The sequence below is a fragment of the Eucyclogobius newberryi genome, unplaced genomic scaffold (assembly GCF_026437365.1).
Source record: "Eucyclogobius newberryi isolate DKJ021-1_F unplaced genomic scaffold, fEucNew1.0.hap1 SCAF_21, whole genome shotgun sequence".
Taxonomy (NCBI): Eukaryota; Metazoa; Chordata; class Actinopteri; order Gobiiformes; family Gobiidae; genus Eucyclogobius; species Eucyclogobius newberryi.
Window position 1 is genome coordinate 23,838,729 of NW_027315846.1, and position 20,310 is coordinate 23,859,038.

At 42.8% G+C, this 20,310-nt stretch overlaps 1 protein-coding gene across 1 annotated transcript in view; it reads left to right on the plus strand.

Moving 5' to 3' along the window:
• Positions 1-430: 430 nt before the first annotated feature.
• hs6st1a (heparan sulfate 6-O-sulfotransferase 1a) overlaps positions 431-20,310 on the plus strand; it is a 96,866-nt gene continuing 76,986 nt past the window's right edge. The window contains exon 1 of the mRNA XM_072457771.1: positions 431-1,122. Coding sequence (XP_072313872.1) covers positions 623-1,122 — 500 coding nt within the window. The 5' untranslated portion in view covers positions 431-622. The remainder of the gene's footprint in view (positions 1,123-20,310) is intronic.

The window sequence follows — 20,310 nt, forward strand, 5'->3', positions numbered from 1 at the left end:
GAGAGCGAGAGAGAGAGAGAGAGAGAGAGAGAGAGAGAGAGAGAGCGAGAGAGAGAGAGAGAGAGAGAGAGAGAGAGAGAGAGAGAGAGAGAGCGAGAGAGAGAGAGAGAGAGAGAGAGAGAGAGAGAGAGAGCGAGAGAGAGAGAGAGAGAGAGAGAGAGCGAGAGAGCGAGAGAGAGAGAGAGAGAGAGAGAGAGAGAGAGAGAGAGAGAGAGAGAGAGAGAGAGAGAGAGAGAGAGAGAGAGAAGGTGCAAGTCGCGCTGCATCTTGGGAACACAACATGAACTCCGCGGCGGAGACGCACTAGTGTGTGCTGTGCCCGCGGCGTGGCAACTTCACTCCAACGGGAGCGGCGTCCGGGAGCTTTTTACCGCGAATGTCTTTCCACCAACTTCCACATTTCCGCCGCGTTCGCTGAAAAACAACCCTCCGTTCTGTCCCAGCGCCATGAGCCAACTTCTCCGGAGCGGACCGCGGCGCTTCTCCTTGTGATCCCCGCCGGAGCCTCTCTCTTCGCCGGGGGGGGGAACCAGAGCGAGCATGACGGAGCCCCTCGCCCCGCTGCCTTTCGTCGGCCTCACTGGGAAATGGTAGCGCGCACCGACGGGAAGAAGCAAGGACCATGGTCGAGAGGAGCAGCAAATTCTTACTGGTCGTCGTCGGATCGGTTTGTTTTATGCTGATTCTTTACCAGTACGTGGCCCCCGGGGTGATCAGTTTCGGCTCCCCGCACGGCTACTTCACGGAGGGAGACGATGTGGACATCTTCCCGACCCCGGACCCGCACTATGTCAAGAAATACTACTTCCCCGTGCGGGATCTGGAGCGGACTATCGACTTCCAGATGAAAGGCGAGGACGTGATCGTGTTCCTCCACATCCAGAAGACCGGCGGGACCACGTTCGGGCGGCACCTGGTCCAGAACGTGCGCCTGGAGGTGCCGTGCGACTGCCGGCCCGGCCAGAAGAAGTGTACGTGCTACCGGCCGAACCGGAAGGAGACGTGGTTGTTCTCGCGCTTCTCCACCGGCTGGAGCTGCGGGCTGCACGCGGACTGGACCGAGCTGACCAACTGCGTGCCCGGCGTGCTCAACAAGAAGGAGAGCAAGAACAAGAGCCCCAGGTGAGTGAATGCTGGGGGCCCCCCCGGAGAGATGGCATGGCAGGGGCCCCCGGGAGAGATGGGTGAAGCTGGGCATTGTGACTCACGTGGTTCCTCGTCGTTAGTTTACTCTAAAGTTTGATTGTGGTTGATTTTTATCTTGTGTTGTCCTGCAGCTGTGGCTCAGAAAAATCCTGTCTTCACCTACCCCCTATCCCCGCCCACACCTTTGTTTTTAGAAAAAAAACTGAGTGGTTTTGTTGTGTTCTCGCTGCTTGTTACTGTAAATGTCACTATGAAATCCTCTGCAGTTTTGAACACAAATCCTACTTTGATGAGTGGATTGGATACAAACTAAAACACTCAGGCTGATCTATTTAAATGAATGTATGGAAAAATGTAGACTTTTCCCTCATACACTATGTTTATGCAAGCTCTAAATTGAATGGTACAGGATGCATCATTTCTGGTGGAGGACGTGCCAGCTGCTTGTTTCCATTGTTTCCTAACCTTTTACCAGAACTAGTAAAAGACAACATAACATAAAGAATATAAAGAAAGTGCTAGTGTTATCTACGCTTGGAATTTGATTGTGTAAAAAAAAAAGACTGTTTTTAATGTCATCGTGTTGTTGAAATCGAATTGAAGAATGCATGTTTTTAATGTATTTTTGAGCAATAAAACTAGCTGGTATTGAATAAAGCTCAAGATTGATCGATGCGTTTAAAGTCGTACTGTGGAACATTCCAGGAAAAAGGATTACATCTTCACGCAGACAAGCAGTACAATGTACACCTTTTTATAACATGTAAATAAGCATAACTTGTTCGTAACTTCATTATTTTTCTGGTTTTATTGTAGTTTTCCTCAAAAAATGGTCGGAAAAACCCCTTTATGCAACGTTATGCTTCTAAACCAACTAAATTCAGCTAAATAATTGGATTAACTACTGGATAATTACTGTATGGGTGATTATCTTTCAGCTGCAACACGGTATTTCAACCCGACTGATGCGGCTTCTCATTTCTGAAACGACCGTGTGGAAAGACGAATCCCATAGTCATGGAATATAGATTTGAGAATGGTCAAATCATTGGCATTGAGCAGAGAGAACATCTAAAGGAGAAGTAGATTCTAATCTTCCACAGACCTTGACCCCAGTGAGGGTCTTCGGGACGAGCTGGAGAAGAAATATTTCGAGCGCGTGACACTTTTTTTTTTAGCCTCAACAAAGAAGGCCCAGTCTGGACAATTTGGATGACAAACAGAGGCTTCTTTTCCGTAACCTTCATCTTTCGGTGGGGCACGTCGAGTTGCATAGAGTAGTAAAAGGGTCAATGTATGAAGTATTTAAATAATTAATGGTCTGCAGCATGTTGGTTTCAGCATCAGCGGAGGTGCAGACGGCAGCAGGAGACTGGGTTTGCGTTCGGCTGCGAGTGAAAGGATTCTTTTTTTTATAATCAGAATGACTTGAATACATAGAAGAAAGAACAGTTTGGTGCTTTCCCCACAGGATTTCAGAGTTTAATGCTTCAATCTAGTCTTAAACGCTGGATTATTTCTGTGCATTTCAGCGTTTTTCTCATACGTTACGCTCGGTTTATGCCAGAAGTTTATTCCATGCAGTTGTTTAAGTTGTTCATTTTCGGGTCTTTGCTTTGCTCTCCTTCTCCAAACCAACAGTCCAGCTCTCCCAAAAATAAACGACCGGCAGCAGAGGTTAGAAGTGCGTGGGTTCGATTCCCAGACTGATTGGCGTCTCTGTGAAGCGTTGTTTTCCAGTGCAGGAATAAGTCAAGTCTTTATCGCTCAAGGTCAAGTCTTATTTTTTTGTCATTGCAATGTCCACGTCTTTTCTTGGGTGCCTTTTTAAAATATATTTGCTGTATTTGCGCAATAAGGATCTGCACTATTAAGAATTGTGAAAAATTGTACTTTTTAAAAATTCCGCCTGGTTAAATTGTACATAATTTCACTTCAGACCAAACTCTTTTGCTTCCATTTCTGTCACACTCAAACAATTATAAATAAATGATGTAAGTCTTGTCTGATGCTCTTCGTTGTATGTTATAGTTTACTGTCAAACCCTCCAAACTGGATACAAATATTGCCCTTCAAGTGTGATACATTTTTCATGTCGGGTATAATGGATACACTTGCAGGAGCAGAGGGGGATCTGATAAAACATGACACGACAGCCGCCCAGACTCGAGCGCACATGTGGTTATTGGATAACTCTTCACTATCTATTTGAGGTCGAAGTTTGAGTTATAAAAAAATAAATCTTACTTTTCCCTCATAGCTGCTCACGTTGCCATTTAAAGGGAAAAGGGCGGCGTATAAGATGGTGGACAGTGTTGGAATGATATGAGAATTAATGGTAGAAAATGTCGTGAGTTTGAATCCCGACTCCAACAATTTGCTGCATGTCCTCCCTTCTCTCTCATCTCTCAATATCATGGATCATTTGGTTTTGTTTACAGCAATACTTAAAAAAAAAAATGTTTTATCTGTTTGTGTTGACATTTTTATATATTTTTCATTTTTTGTGTGTGCAATTTTTCGTGAAAAACATCAACTTTTCTTTAAATAATTATCCTCATTAGATTTCTCAAAGTTGTATTTTCAGTGAATCATTCATGTTTGAGTAATCCTGTATGGTCCTGCATTTGAGGCTGGAGCGGTCTGAACATTTCTGTTTTCACTTACCCCCTATCCCCGCCCACAATTCTGTTTTACTTGCGATTTTTAAGGAAGAAAAATGAACAGGAAGTCAATGGCCGTATCTATTAAAAGCCGTTTTAGAACCATACTGCAGTTTACAATGAACAAAATGTAAAATCCTGATCTATTTAAAGGTGGTATGGCTAATTTTTTTCAGCAAATTTTTGATCATATTTCCTCGTGGCGTGGATAAATCATTTGTCCTGCCACGTATCAATCATAAAACGCACCTACCGCTCACCTGCAGCCGCGTGCGGTTCTTCCCCACGTTTCCGCATGCCTAAGCGCATAGATCTATCATAATATAGTTCCCTCAGTGTACGGGGCAAAATGAAGACGGAGAAAGACAGTTCGAGCTGACTCATAAGAGACAGAAATCTACGGGAGACGAGAGATGCGATGCGCTCCGTTGCGCTAATAAACAAACGCACGTGTGTGTTGTATCAGTCCACACGGGTGCATGCGCACTTCCGCCTGCGTTCTCAAATCGCCGAAAAATCGTCCATTGCATCTTTAAGTTTTAGCAGATCACAAAATACCTGAAAAAAAAAACATTTGGAGTCTTAATTATTTCACATTGTCTCTGATTGATTGAAAGGAGAGTTTTCATTCCCAGTTTGAGTGCATTCCCAGTGTTGTTTCCAGCCTCATCCAGACGTATTGACTGTCGTATCAGCTTCCATTTGACTGCACGCCTGTGGTTAAAGGCTATTCTGCTCCAATAGCTTATGTGTCTTTGTATGGCCTCTGCTGGCTCAACATTTCATTTGGGCTCTGGCTGATCAATAGGACAACGAGGGCTGGAGAAGGTGCTTTTGGCTCTGGGCGGGTTCTCAGAGCTATTGTTTGTCTGCTTTTAAGTGGTGTTCGTGAAAAAAAAAATCTGTGATATTTCCCCGCACAATATACATTTAAGTGAAACTGACTGAAATGAATATCTACATTTTCAGACAATAGTTTCACAACGCATCAGGAATGTGTAAAAACAAGTGTTTGGTAGATTACACTAGACATCGCTCTCTTTGAGGTCATTTTTCATTGTTTTAATTAGGGTTGAAACAAGTTTATTGACTAATCAGTTTGATTGAATTAACGGAGAACTAATTTTATAATCAAATTATTGTTCACAATCATTATTCAGACTTCAACAGATGCCATGTGAAGAGAGAAGAGGTTTTAGCACTCATCTATCTATCTAAATTATGCAAAAAATGTGTAAAAGTTTTATGTTTTGATGTAGTACACTTGATAACATGTGTCCTTAAGCGTGGCACCTAAGCTTTATTTGGGTCAAATTTAGTTAAAAAAATTAAATTCACAAATATCTCCAGAACAACACATACAAGCACATATTATCCTCTATTATATACATCTCCCACCTCTATCCTCTTGAGTTTCTTACATTTTCTGACGATGCAGTACGTATCTGAGTTATTATAGCTACAATGTTTAAGTAATGCTAAATTCCTAGATGCCTCTAGCGATCTCTCAGCCCCCCGTTTGTACCTATTGGATTCTTTGATCCACAGTAGACTGGGACTGGGACAAGACCAATTTCTGGAGAAACAAGACTGAGATAAGATCAAGGGCGTGCTCTGTTACCTGTGCATGTAAACTTAGTGTTATGTAGAAGAATTTAAACAAGAATGTCCCCTTTGGATGAAGAAAAGTCATTCTGACTCAGAGGGCCGCCGCCCACTGACACGTTCAGGCTTCAAAGTGTTGTTTTTATGCATTTAATCTTTTATTTTTTGAGGATTTATTATTAATTTATAAATGTCATAAATGGATTTTTTTTTTGGCCCATAGGCTTTATTAGACAGGACAGGACTGTGCAAACTCTCCACGCTGCAGCCCGCTCCTTACGTCAGGCATATGTGCTGTCCACTGGGGCATGTATAGAGAAATATGTCAAATACTGCGACGTGTAAAATCTTCTATAAAATCAGTATCAAGTATTCCCAAAAAAGTCACATGGCGTGTACTTCCCACAATGCCATGCTGTCTTTGTGGTGGTCTGGGCAGGTTGGGGAGACGGGGGAGGCGGTGTGAGGGGGAGAACAGGGACCCTGCGGGGGTTTGGCTCCACTCTAATCCGGCTGATTATTAGTGAGGGGACGCACACATAAGCACCCCATTACTGCTGGTATTTGCTACTGGCGTCAGACCGGGCTCCTGCCGCTGCCCGGGTCAGAGGTCAGCCCTGGAACCAGATTGGAGACGTTTGCGTGTATAATGCTGGGATGTTTTGCACGTGATGGTGGTTCTACATTGCTATGGGAAAAGTATTGAAAATCAGATACTAATCAATACTAAAACACGCAATTAAGATACTCACTTGAGCAAGTATCAATACAAAAAAAATTTTTAGTTATATTTTAAGATGAGAACATAAAGTACAATTTTGGTATTGTTGGTATCGTGACAACACTAATTTGGGATTTCTTAGTTTTGACATTTGAATAATATAAACCTTTTGCCTTGCATTTATCAGCGATGATGCTTTGGATATTATCTATCAAGTCTTTTTAAGCTTTTATTATCTTGTCTGGCTGAGTTAATTCAGATTCCGGACCCTCTTGTGGGAAAATATTATGTTTAGATGTTGGAGCCCGCTTTGTCCATTTGTCTTGTGAAGGTCTTTTCCTCTCACGTAGACAGGAATATTTTCTTAAACTCGGGGTGAAACACATTTGTCGACATACGCTGTGCGCAGCTGAAAGGGCAGAGAAGAGGCCAACACGACACAAAGGCAGGAAGGCATGCGAAAAAACAGGAGATTCTGGGGGTTTTGAATGCACCACGGGTCTGTTGGAAGTGCGGCCGTGGTGGAAGTTCTGATGCGCCCTGACAGCTTTGGGACAGTGTGGGGGCGAGAGAAGAGAGGATCTCACAAAACACAGGACAATCGCAGCAATGAGGGACGAACTAAGGCTACAGTGTGGGGAATGATGTGGACTGAAGTTTACATCCACTGTCGCTCTCAGGAATACAAAATGCAGTGAAATAATTACTTTTTAAAGTTGAAAAGGGATTCTTTGTTTCAGTGATTCAGGCTGCATGATGGCACAGTGACTAGCACGTTCGCCTCGCAGTAAGAAGGTCCACTTGTCGACATCTTTGCAGCTTGTTTCTTGTCCTGTAGGGCTCTAGTTGACTAGACATGCCTTGAAAAAAGGAATTTGACGTGCATGCGACTCAACTGCACTCACAAGAAGTGATATATATCTATGTGTATGTGTATATATATATATACACACACACACACACACACACACACACACACGGGCTGTGCTCAATATATCGATATCGTGCTGGACTTCTTGGTAATACGTGTATCGATACAGAGATGTGTATCGTGATACGCCAAAAACAACAAACTCATTAGAAATAGCAGAGTTACACTTTTGAACCTACAGGCTGCTGCATCAGGCTGAGTCTGAGGAGCTGAACATACGTCATAAGGCGCTGGTACAGCTGGCAGCCCGGTGTAAACGCTCTCTCTTCTTTCTCACACTTATTGTGCTTTATCTCCTATATTTTGTAAATATAGTTAGTATATTTTTTTCTACTTTACTGTACGATAGGGACACGCGCTGGAATAGTTTTTTAATTCAACTGTTTTTGACTTTTTTCGGCTGGATTTGAGAGTTTTTCGTTGTGTTGTTGTGACGTGAGCTAGCTCCGAGCGAGCCCACCAGCCCCCGCGCGCCCTCCGGCCGCGCTAAAGTACGGCGTGTCGTCGGTACACGTTTATATACACGTTTATATGAAAGAGGAACTTCATGAACGATCGGGACACGCACTGGAATCGCTTTAAATTAACTTGTTTTGACTTTATTCGGCTGGATTGAGTGTTTTCGTCGTGTCGTTGCGATGTGTTTTGGCTCTGAGTCCCCCGGCTCCGGCCCCGCCCCCCGGCTCCGGCCCCGCCCCCCGGCTCCGGCCCCGCCCCCCCTGGCCGGCGCCGTACCGCGTTTCCACAAAGGAGGAACTCATGAAACTGCGGAGAACAGTCGTCTTACCCGGAGATCGTCACGTTATCCCGGCGCAATACTGACCTAACCTAATACTGATGTGCAATTCTGTCATATGTGCAATTACTGTGAAATTCATGTGCAATCTATGTGCTGTCGTGACACATATTCATGTGCAATTACTGTGAAATTCATGTGCAATCTATGTGCTGTCGTGACACATATTCATGTGCAATTACTGTCGTGATCACATGCAATGGTATTTATTTATTTATTTATTTGTCTATGGGAGTTTTTATTTATTTATAGGAGATCTTCTACTGAAAGTGTTTTTCAGACTTCCTATAAGTGATCTGTTCTTCTGGATCTACCTCTGTATCTACCTGCGTTACACCAATGAAATTTCCCCATGTGGGACAATAAAGGAATATCTTATGATATATATGATCTTAATATAAGAATACAACTGTCCAATGTTTGAGGACAGTGTGAACATAAAATTCAAATGCATTTTGTTGTTCTAAATAATCAAAACATAATTCTAGTAAACATTTAACACCGGTTTTAAGGAATATTGTGAATCAGGACAAGTTTGCTCTGTATCTGGATTTGTATCGTGTCGTGGACCCTGTATCGGGATACATATTGTATTGTGAGGTACATATACACACAGAACACACACGGAATACACACAGAATGTCTTATTGGCGTATATAAACTCATGATCCACTCCCCAAACTCCAACTCTGTCACTCTATACCTCTTCCTTGCTGCTGTCATCCATATACATCTTTTATTATACAATGAAAAATAATCAACGAATAAAAAATATTGGTCAAAGAAAATTATGTCATGCTTAACAGTATGAAATCATTTTGTCTGGTCAACTGGGACGTTTCATTTGCCTTGTTTTCTATTTATACTATTGCTCCACCAGAGAGAGCACAAGTGTCCACACACAACTTTTACGCCTCTCGATGCGAGAAAAAGTTTGATAAATCTCCGATAATAATGTAGACCTATTGATATCAAAGCTTGATTGGACACTGCAGTGTTTGTGGACTAATATTCATCATGGTTTATTTAAATTGGTGAAAGATTGGACAGTTTTTACCTCAAACTGTTGTATCTTTTACCTGTTTAAGCTAAGGTAAGCGGCTAACGTTACCGACTTTACACCATTGCTCTTTATTTAAGAGCGCTTTAATTATAATCACTACAACAGTGCATCAAAACAGCATTTAGAGGCTTTGATCAGCAGTGTTGTGCACAGTTCAATGGCCTGTTGCCATCTCGCTGTGCTGCGTTTACTCGTGTATCGCACCGTGGTCTATGATGACTCATCCAGTAATAAAAGCTACAACAATGAAAGCCCGTGTTTACACACTATGGGATTCTAAAACACCAGAATCCAGCAGCCAATTACTCCACAAAACACTTGCATATCTTGGTTATTTATTTCATACAGTGGCATCATTACACTTTGAATTAGACGAGTAATGCATACATTCCAAATAAAACGGTCTCGGATAATTGAATACATAGCGAAACTGCCTTTGCACTAGATACAGCTTTACACTGAGCCCAGAGACATGTTATTCTCAACGTGTACTGCAGATATACAGCCTCAGTGAACTATGGTCACGCTAAAGCTCAGAACAATTGGGCCATTCACATGTGTCAGTTGTAAAGTCCGTATCTGGCTTGTTTTGATGGGGCATGTGTTCTCCGGAATGTGCTGTTGGGACATTTTGTTTACATACTTCCAGTAAAGTGAAGACTAATGACATGGTTATGCCACTCGGCTAACTAGCATGTTGTAGCAAGTTAGGACATAACCCAGTGTAACCCTCAAGTGTGACGTGCTGTGGCTGAAGGTCCTGGATGAATGTTGGCCATTGTTTTCTTTCAACCTCAGTTTGAATTGATATGAAATGCAAATAAATGCACAAATAACATCAAATCAAACCATGTATCTATACTTTCCAATACCTCTTTCAGGATTTTTGCCAAACTATTCTATTCCCACGTTGCCGTTATTGAATTGTTCTCACCGAATCACGCTCATTAAATTCATAAGCATATTGTATGTATTCTCTGTTCAATATGTTCTAAACGCTCCATTACGGAATGAAAACGCTTCAAAGTCACGTTAAAATTCCGTGTCTTTAGAACTGGCTGGCGCTGGAAGATGCGCGCTCGTGTCTACAGACGCCAGTGGAAATCAATGCACACATGCCAAAGAGTCTGACAAAATACCGCTTAAATTAGACACATTTCTGAAGTGCACTCAAACCGCCAAAGCAAAGTTGAAGTGAAGGACTGGCTTTGAGATGACATCACTAGTTTCCATAGTGTTTGATTGAGACAGAAGTCAGACTAAACCACGCTGGTGTTGTGGTCGCATTCGCGCTCATGTTTGGATTTTCTCATTAAACTTGCATTATGTAACTTTAAGAGATGGAGACAAGTGGGTGAATCTACCAGGGCAATATGTTTGAATCAGTTTACTACGTAATATCCATCCATCAGTCTTCTGCTTATCCTTGGGGACAGCAGTTTAACCAGGGACTCCCAGACTGCCCTCTCCCCAGACAATTCCTCCAACTCCTCCGGGGGGATCCTGAGGCCTTCCCAGGCCAGCTGAGAGACATGGTCCCGCCAGCGTGTCCTGGGTCTTCCACGGGCCCTCCTCCAGGTGGGACATGCCCGAAACACCTCCCCAGGGAGGTGCCCAGGAGGCTCCGGAACAGATGCCCGAGCCACCTCAGCTGGAGGAGCAGCGGCTCTACTCCGAGCTCCCCCCATGTGTCTGAGCTCCTCGCCGTATCTCTAAGAGAGCGACAGAGGAAACTCATTTTGACCACTTGTATCCACGATCTTGTCCTTTTTGTCATTACCTAAAGCTCATGACCATAGGTGAGGGTAGAACGTAGACCGACCGGTAAATCCAGAGCTTCGTCTTTGGACTCGGCTCCTTCTTCACCACAACAGTCCGGTCCGCCTGTCAATCTCACGCTCCATCCTTCCCTCACTCGTGAACAAGACCCCGAGATACTACTACGAGACATGTCCCCTTTAATGTCACACTGTGGAACATTCAGACTATCTACCAGTAAAGCAACGCAGTGCACTCTTTTTTTTTTTTAAAGATAATAATTGATCAGTTTTGACATTTGTAGATTTAAATTTTGAATTTACCGTATGTTGTGTTGTAGTATTTTAGTAATAGTATTTTTAGTTTTTCTTATTGTATATAATGACAACTCGATCTTGAAAACGACCAGTGCTCAGATGATGGCGGGACAGGTTGATCTAACCTGCAGCGTGTCGCAGTGCCAGGGGCCGGCCACTATTTTAGAAACCCCTCATTTTCTCATTTTATTCTTTACTTAGCTTGTGTTGCTCTGGTCCCGCTCTCTTTTTATTTCAATTAATGTATTTATATTGCATGTTTGTTTTGGTTGTTTAAAAAAATCTGTAGTAAAAGCAATTCCACTTTTTAGAGGATTAAATACTGTTTTATTCTGTGTTTATTTAATCCTGCTGTTTGGCAGATGAAGTAGTTAGTTGTACTCTGTCTCCTGCAGAATTCACGTCAATAGAAGTGGGAAAGAAGTGAAGCTTATTTTGATTTGAGCATGACTTGAATGTTGATTTGATTTTGTTATTGTCCAGTCGATTTCTAGTTGATTTCCATTTGGGATTTTTATTTAAAATTCAGCTCTCTGGTCGTGTTTTTGTGTTTTTATATTTTCAAAAAGCAACTAGTGACACTCAAATGTAAATGTGAAGTCAAACATAACTTTTCTGGTTGTCAGTCGCCTGCTTGTCCCCATGCAACCCTGAATGTTCCACAGTATGACGGCATGTTCCAGCCAATTTACGGGTCAGATCTGTGGAAAGGCAAACCTACGCGCATCGGCTCAAGGTAAAAAAATGAAACCTAGAAAAATAATAAAATGATTTTTTCAATGTTTCAAGGTCACTTTAAGAAACATTTATAATTAAAAAGAATATATATGTTTAATGCCATGCTGTGGAATACATCAGGCAAAGCAATAAAATCTCCATGGAGACGAGCAGATGCCACAGGTTTCACGGTGCACCTTGAGACAAATTCCTGTTTTCTACTATTAATCAAAAGATTTCTGCAAAATCAGAAGTGCGACTTTTCATAACTTCTGTTTGTCTGATTTTCCGTCTAATGCTGCAACAAAGCAGAAGTGAGACAGAAGCAGTAGACTCGTATTGCATCAGATCTTCCTTAGCAACCGTGCTTTTCACAGGTTTGCATGCGAGCGATGATCGAAAACACAAGCTGTCACCATAATAACCGGCCCATTTCCTAAAAAGTTGCGCAGCTGTCGTTGCCATAGCGCTGGATTTCGCCGCAGCGTTCTTTGTAGAGTTCAGGTGAGAAGAGCGAGGTGAGAAGAGTCGGTCCAAAGACTCTCTTCTGTCCAGGATGGAGCAGCGTTGTAAACTGCTGGTGAATCGGAATGACATTAAAGGGCCAACGCTGCATTTTCATTAATAAAAAGCAAATATCTCAACTTGATTTGATAACATAAAGGGCACATATTATGCAAAGTCAACTTTAATTAGTGGTTAAATTTGAGGAAACTAATGATTGAAGTTGTATTTTGATTGATTACTGCGTGTTTGAGTAACGTGTCACCTGCCCCTTATCCCCGCCCACATCCCTGTACTTAGTTGTGATTATTAAAAAAATCCGAGTGACACTAGCGTTCCAATAATAAAAAATGACTGCTTGTTACAATGAAATGTCACTATGAGTCCACAATTGCAGAGGAAATAAATCGGTGTTCCTGTCTTCACCCGTGATCATACGTCTGTGTTGTTTGATATAGCTTGAATGTACAAACCAATAATGTATTATGCACCAGCTTCCACAGTGTAATTGGTTAAAGAGGGCCCCATTACTTTGCCCAAATTAGCGCCCCCCATCTGTGGCCCGTGTGCGTGCCACCTCGGCCTGTGTTATCTCAGCGTGTCACCAGCCTCTCACTGGAAGCCGATGATGGGACCAATTTCTCAGTCCCCCTCGCCTCTTCTCCTCCGTAGTGTCATTTTCTAATCAAACATACTTTTGCTTTCCGCTCGCTGGTTTTATGGCCGCGAGGCTGTCTCTCCATCTTCCTCCCTCTTTCTCTATCCCTCTCCTTTTTTTGACTTTGCAATCTCTCCTCATCCGTCCGTCGTTTTGTCTGCTCTTCCTCCGAGCGTGACTGCTGCATTAGAGGCAAATGTCTTTTCATGGAAGATTTGCTGCAATTTCCAAAATGGCTGCTTTGCCTAATGGACAACTGCCTTTGGTTCTAATGAATGATTAGGGCGTGTAGGGGGTGAGCGTGTGGGGTCCGGTGCTGCGATGGGTGGGGAGGTATAAGCGTGAATAGAGGACGTACGGAGGGGTGGGTTTGAAAAGCGGGGAGCTAGCATGGCGGCTATCGGACATCTGAAATGAGCTACACATTTAGTTGGGTTGCTAGAGCGCGAGCTAATAGCCAATTAGCATGGTTGTCAAGAGCTTGGTATCGATTGCGTGCACATTCATAACTTCCTGGAATAGGAGGGCACCACTTCATGACATCAGCTTGTGAAACGGGGTGTTTATTACGCAAACTGATGAAAAACTGTAAAATTAGCAACTACATTCTCTACCACTGCACTTTGTGATTGATTGCATGGACATCAAAGCCACGTCTGCTAACTCTATGTCTATGATTTATTGTTCTTCATTTGTGTTATTGTATAAGTGAGATGACTAAAATACTCTTAACTTGCTTTTCTGTGGCAAACATTATTCTTGTGTTTCAGTTTTGTTTAGGACTTTTCCTCTATTCAAAAGATAAACTATTTGTACACATTGTTAATTGCTATGGCAACAATCCTGAAACCCATGCATATTTTCAGCTTGACTCGCACTGCTACACGCCCGTAGTATCCAGAAAGCCCCTAAAGAGAGGTGCGTTTGCTGTTGATGGAAAAATGAGTTTCCAGAAATATCCGGGCGGACAAGAGGGTGGTCTTTGTATCCATGTGCGTCGCAGCTCAGCATGGTGCCGGCCAGGACGGCCCGAATTACTGCAGAAAGCCCAGGAAGATGCGTAACAAGCCTTGTAAGTGTGTGCCTGTTTACCTAGACATGTGAGAACCGTTGTCAGACAAATGTACTGGAATTTGGATTCAGTTTTTTAATGTGGGACACATTTGTCAAATTAACTTTTTAACCGTATTATAACATCGTTCTCTCAGCAAAAGCACACCTGGAGTAGTTTATCAGTCCTATTTAGTAAGTCCTCTCCCCTGTGAGCCTCCAAACACGCAATTTCACAGTTTTATGGTGTCCTAGCTAGAACTTTGGTTTTTGATTTTAGAAATTATCACGTCAGACCGTATTTTAGTCATTCATCCAAAATGTGCTAATATGCAACAGTCAATTTCGACTCAAGCGCACGAGTGCATTTATCATTCTGCGCCTTGTGTTGTTGTGCCTTTGCTGTGTTTTATTATAGACTATTCAAATGTTCATTTCAATATTTGTATTATTTATATATATGCCAGCTCTAATAAAACAGAAAAATGAATACCTACCACAATGAGGCATGTTTTGTTTTTAGAGCCAGGCAGGTCGGTGTTAATCCAATCAGATTAGCTGGTGGTAAACAGTGGCGGCCCGGCGCACCAAAGCTGGTTATGTGGGCTCATCCCTGGGTATAGCCTCTGTGTGACCAGCCCTGCTCCGGCCGCCACTCCTGCCCGGTCCACGGGTCTAAATCGCCTTCACTTATCAGTCCAGGCCGCTTATCCCCGTCCCGAACCACGGCCCTGATTGGATTAGCCATTATGATCAATACTCTGAATCCCATAATGCATCAGGTTTTGTCTGTGTACATACATAGAGGATTTATACAGCTGTAGCGGCGCATGCTGCCATTATCCATCAGTGCGAGAAGGAAAAAGAGTCCAGGTGGCTGTCAATACTCGATCCTTGTGTGCATTAAAGACCTGTTGTAAAATATTCTGTACCATCAGCACTAGGTTGCGCAATAATGTAAAATGGAGCCCTTTAGGTATAGAAATCCAGAGGCGGTTGGCAGTATTGTTGTTAAAGGAGTTGAAAAAGCTGGTAACTGAACCCCTGGCCGATTTGAACAGTGTTGACATTCAGTAAATATCACTTATTTACTTGCAAAGTGTCGAACAATAGGAATATTTACATATGATCCATTAGAAACCGATAGTGAATTTTTTTTCAATAAGTTTTATTTTGTAGTGATTTTCCAATTCCATAGACGAGACACTGCAGGTGAATAGGAAAAGCTCTTACATTTATAGAGTGGCTTCTTATTTCTTAATGTACAAATAAAGCATTTCATGTGTAAAAATTGCCCAATTGAACATATTTGGGACACATAAATCTCAATAATGGACGGACCAAGTTTAAATCTTTTGCTTCATTCTGTTGGCTTGGTAGATATACACAGACGTATGAGATATCTTCCATTATTTAAAGTTTGCTGCTAATGCAGGAGATGGAAGCCCTCTTTATAAACTTGATTGGTGGTACAAGCACTCTCTAGTCCTCTTGAAAATAGTATTTAAAATTGATTGTATTAGCCAATTTTAATGCTCCATAAACTTGATGTCTCACAAATAAGCCACGCACTTTTATAGCCTGCGTCCTTATACAGCACACTTTTAATTTCTAATTGAAAAGCAGCGCTTATTGTCAGACTTTCCAAGCCGATTACCATTTCCACACTATTGTCCTGGCGTTATAAATCGAATTGCTCTTTTCACTAACGACTCATAACAAAGATTTATAAACCAGTTAAAACGCATAATTGGCCGTCCTTCTACCCAACAGTTGGCTGCGTTGCCCTCTAATGAAAACTGCTGCAATGCTTCAGTGGAACGCGCTAAAAGGCTGGGACGCTCACACCTAATCTTCACACCACATCCCGGGTGCGATACGACCCTGATGTGTCTCTCCTTAGCGCGTAGCTCCAGGCTCCGGCGTTGACAGCACGCTTCTAAAACTACCACAGCCTTCCCTTTCACAGCCACGAGTTCAGCTACCGGTCAGGACGAGGTCACCGCGGTAACGCAACCAAACGGCTTCCCCTTTAGTCCGGTCAGGTCTCTGGTTGGAATGGGCAACATGTCGGTTTACCTGTTACAAGGATGGGATTGAAAAGGTTGCGAGAGGCTAACGGGAAGTCTAGAATGGGGAAAAATAGCTGTTCAAAGTGTCTTGTGTATTGGGAGTGTGCTAGCATTGAGGTATTTAGAGTTAATGATTGCAGTTGGCGGCATGTAATTAAGGGCTGTGCTGTTGTAGTGTTGTTGGAGTCGCTTCAATCAGGATATTTCAGGCCGATCACCAATACCAACGTTTGATCTGCCGATACCGATCACATTGACTTTCTTTTTCTAAGGATAACAAATACTTTTTTTTTTTTTATTAAATATACATACCTTGTTTAGGAAAAAAAGCTTTTGATCATATGAAGTTCGACCAAATCTGTCTAGTTTAGAGGATCAACGGTTTCCTTGGCAATTTTGCTCATTAATTAACCGCATGGGATAAATGAATACTTGTGCCGTTCATGCAGCGGTGCATCTGGCGCAACCAAGCGAAGTGGATAAAGGAGCAGGCTTTTCAGCGAGGAGGACGATTTGACGTGCCATCGCGACTTTGACAAAACCATGATGTGCTTTGCTTTTTCACTTTCCTATACGCAGCCATTTGGAAACGATACCGCTTCAAAAAGCACATTTTATCAGCAAAATAAGACACGACCGCGTTCACAGGCCCATGGCTCTTGTTACATTTAAGGCACGCTTAAATGTATTGCTTTTGTTGCGTAAATCACCAGCGCTTGTGTACCTGTGTAAACGAGTGAAGTCAGTGCGTTCTGTGGATACATTGGGAAACCATTTGGCTCAGTCAGAGTACGTCATTTCATACGCCTGATGCACGACAGATTTGGCTCTGAACGTGTTTGGCCACATCATGATCAGCGGCCGATCGATCGGAGCACTTTTAGCTGTTGTTAATCGTGGATGCGGAAATTTGAAGCTACAGTGGCTCCGTGATGCTAACAGACATGAGATGACATGCCCTTTCATCAGAACTCAGATTAGCAGGAATACCAAGACACACACATGCTCTTTGTGTTGCTGCAAAGAATGCCATTAATCACCAAAGCCACATGCACATTCGGTTCTGTTTATATGACTCAACTTTTTAATTAGTATTTCCTAAAAAGCACTTGTTGCTGGATCGTGCTGCTCCTTTCAGATTTCATTGTAAGGGAATGCAAAATGAATTTGAAGTTGGAACAATTACTAAGAACAACCATTCTGTTTGACGTCTGCGTTAATTAGCATTAAGTAAAACTTTCCTTATAAGATTATAAGTTAACGTTAATGTCTTGTATTTACAAAGCACTTTTTAAGATACTCAAAGCACTTTACATTTCATTATTAATTTACTCCTTATTTTGTGGTGGTAAACTACTTCAGTAACCACGGCTGACAGGAGCAAAATCTGTACCAAAATCACTCTCGCAAACCACAGCCATATACGTGTTGAAGTTTTGTGCAAGATGGTGAAGTGTCTTGCCCAAGGGCACGACAGGAGTTGTGGATGAGCTCTCGAACCATTGAGCTATTGCCACTAGGGCTGTGCTCAATATATCGATATTGTGATATATCGTGATGGACTTCTTGGCAGTACGTGTATCGATACAGCGATGCGCATCGTGATACGCTAAAAACAACATCAAGTCTTTGAATATGCTAGTTTATATTTTTCACAGTAAAGCTAGAGTTAGGATTAAGGTTCGGTTTAGGAACAGGCCATTTGGGGGGTTTTAGGGTTTTGGGACAACACTTCTTGCTAACAATTTGGACCTCTTTAAAGCTCTACTCTCAAAAGAAACTTGTTGTTTTCACTCTGCTGCTGGGGGTTTCCTCACTTCAATGCATTTTTAACACTTCTCATGTGATTCATTATGGATACATTGATATTGCTTATTGTTATAGTCTGTCATTGTACAGTATAAAGCAACCATGTCTTTGACCCTGGTGCACGTCTCATGGACACATAAAAGCCTTTTAGTGGCTGTTCTCGCTGCCATTTGGATTGAACGGGTTAACGTCATTTCATTATCCCCAGTCTCAAGTGAAGCTTATACATACTTGATTTAAAACCGTATGGAAACCCAATTGATTGTAGCCTTTCACTGCTAATGTGCGCCGCTGCTGCCGGTGGTACGGTGTGAAGAGTGAGCTCTGGTCCGCCTCCAAGCCATTCCGATCGATCCGCACGTTTTTTTTCCATTGATTGATATAACCAGGATGACGCAGGAGCAGGGAGCGGGGAGGAAAAGACTTACTGATGCGTTTCTTAATCATTGCAAGGCTGCGTGTGTGTCATCCGGCATGGCGTTTGTCAAATGTCAGCCCTCCCACTGATGTTATTTGTCAAACCACATGGACAAATGGGATAAGGGTGTGAAGGTCCAAATAAAATCACACTTGTTATTTTGTCTCTCCATACAATCTTTTTATTTAGTTCTCCTTTTTTTCCAAGATCAGACTTGTCGCATTGTGATTTGGAACTTAACGTTTTGAATATTTTTAGGTTAGATGTCCGTCCTGTCATGCTTGGAGGTAATGCATAGGAACACATTAGATTGACCTTGAGGGAAGATTAGAACTACTGACCCTTTTGTGAGAGGGCAGACAAACTCCTTTAGTTGCTGGTTTTGCAACTCTAACCACTATGGATGCTTTTGCAGTGGGAATGATTAAATGTCAACTCATTTTATATCTTTATTACATTGATTCACATTTAGGCCATACATTTACAAAATCTGCAGTTTTTTGCTTGCATCATATTCATATTCGACCTAACCTCAAAACGATGTATTACAAACAATTTATCTCTGACCTCTACTACCAAACGTGGGTCTTGAAATGACTTGTATTCCCTTTTTCCCTTGGCCGTGTAACACCGCCTGTCCGCCAATGGGATTAGCACCTATCGATTAGCTTAGCCTTAGCATGTAGCACCCATTAATTGGAATTTGTATAGCGATTTAATGAATAGCGCCGTGACACGTACGGCTATGCTTGGCCACGGGAATGGGATTACAAGCAATTAATCTAAACTGGGAGGCAAAATCATTAGCCTTCCCCGTGGCAAAGTCGGCATAGCTTCGGCCGCTCTCGCTTCCTGACTGCTAAATTTACCCCGGCCCCGTCCCCGTTGACCAAACACTGCCGTATAAAGTCTTTGTCTCTCCGTCTCCCGCGCGCTGATGGCTTCTAGTCGTTTCTTCGCCCTTTTATTTTCCTTCTCTTCGGAGACATAGAAGGACAGGCGGGAAGTGGAAGGCCTCCCCGGGGAAAAGCGGCACATCCATTAGGGCAACCGTGTCTACATGTCCCCGAGTTTGACAAGAGGGGACAGAATGTGACCCTGGGACTTCTCGCAGCTCCTCTCTCTTACCAAATAAATAGTAGCCTGAAATTTGAATAGATGCACAGCGCAGTGGAGCAAACAAAATAATTAAGCTTTTGAATTTGAACCAAGCTGGTCTATTGCGGTTTGGGTAAAAGACGAGGCTGTTGACGAATGCTCTGAAATGTAACTTGTTTTCGAGTAGAAACAGGTTTTGACCAGGAAACAAATTGCCCTGATTAGATAAGTTCAAGCAGTCATTCCTGGTTGTGATTTGGCAGTTTGTTCACACAGACTGCTCAAAACATGTTGACATCTTCAGAGGAAAGGCTGACATGTCTGATTCCCAAAAAACAGACCGTCGATGTTAGCATTGATTGTCCTGATAAGCCTACTCACTGCACGCCTGAGTTTGCACAAATCATGCAGTGTAAACATGTTCTGTGTACGCAAGCAAAGTAGGGCCATTATTTACCCAAGCGTGACATTTGGCAAAAAAAAATCCCCTTGTCTTTTCAGATTGCAACTCAAAAACAAGGGCAACTTTGTGACCTGTTGTCAATTTTTTGGTTTCTGCCGTGTCATAAAAAGGACATTTGGGGACGAGTTGACAAATGAGTACGTCACAGCGAAATGGATTTGTACGTACACTGCACTGAGCTGGTCAGAAATGTTGCCTTGAAACCACGAATAGTAGGGAAGTTTAAAGAAATGGTGCATGCAATGTTTTTGTTTGGCCTAACTTTCACCGCCCTCCCCCGGGTCTGGCTCGCTGCGCATCTATTAGCTGCACACACAATCTCCCAGCGTCCCTGAATGTGACGAGTGGTGACAGGATGCGACCCTCGAACGTCTCCTCTCGTCTCAGCTGGAGCCCCTCTCAGCTGTTTGTGGACAAATAAGTATCTGCATACATTTCCAATGGAGAAGCGCGCATTCAGCGGCCATGTGTGTGTGAGTGATGGCGGCGAGCGCGCAGGGGAGGCTGACAGGCGTGTTAAT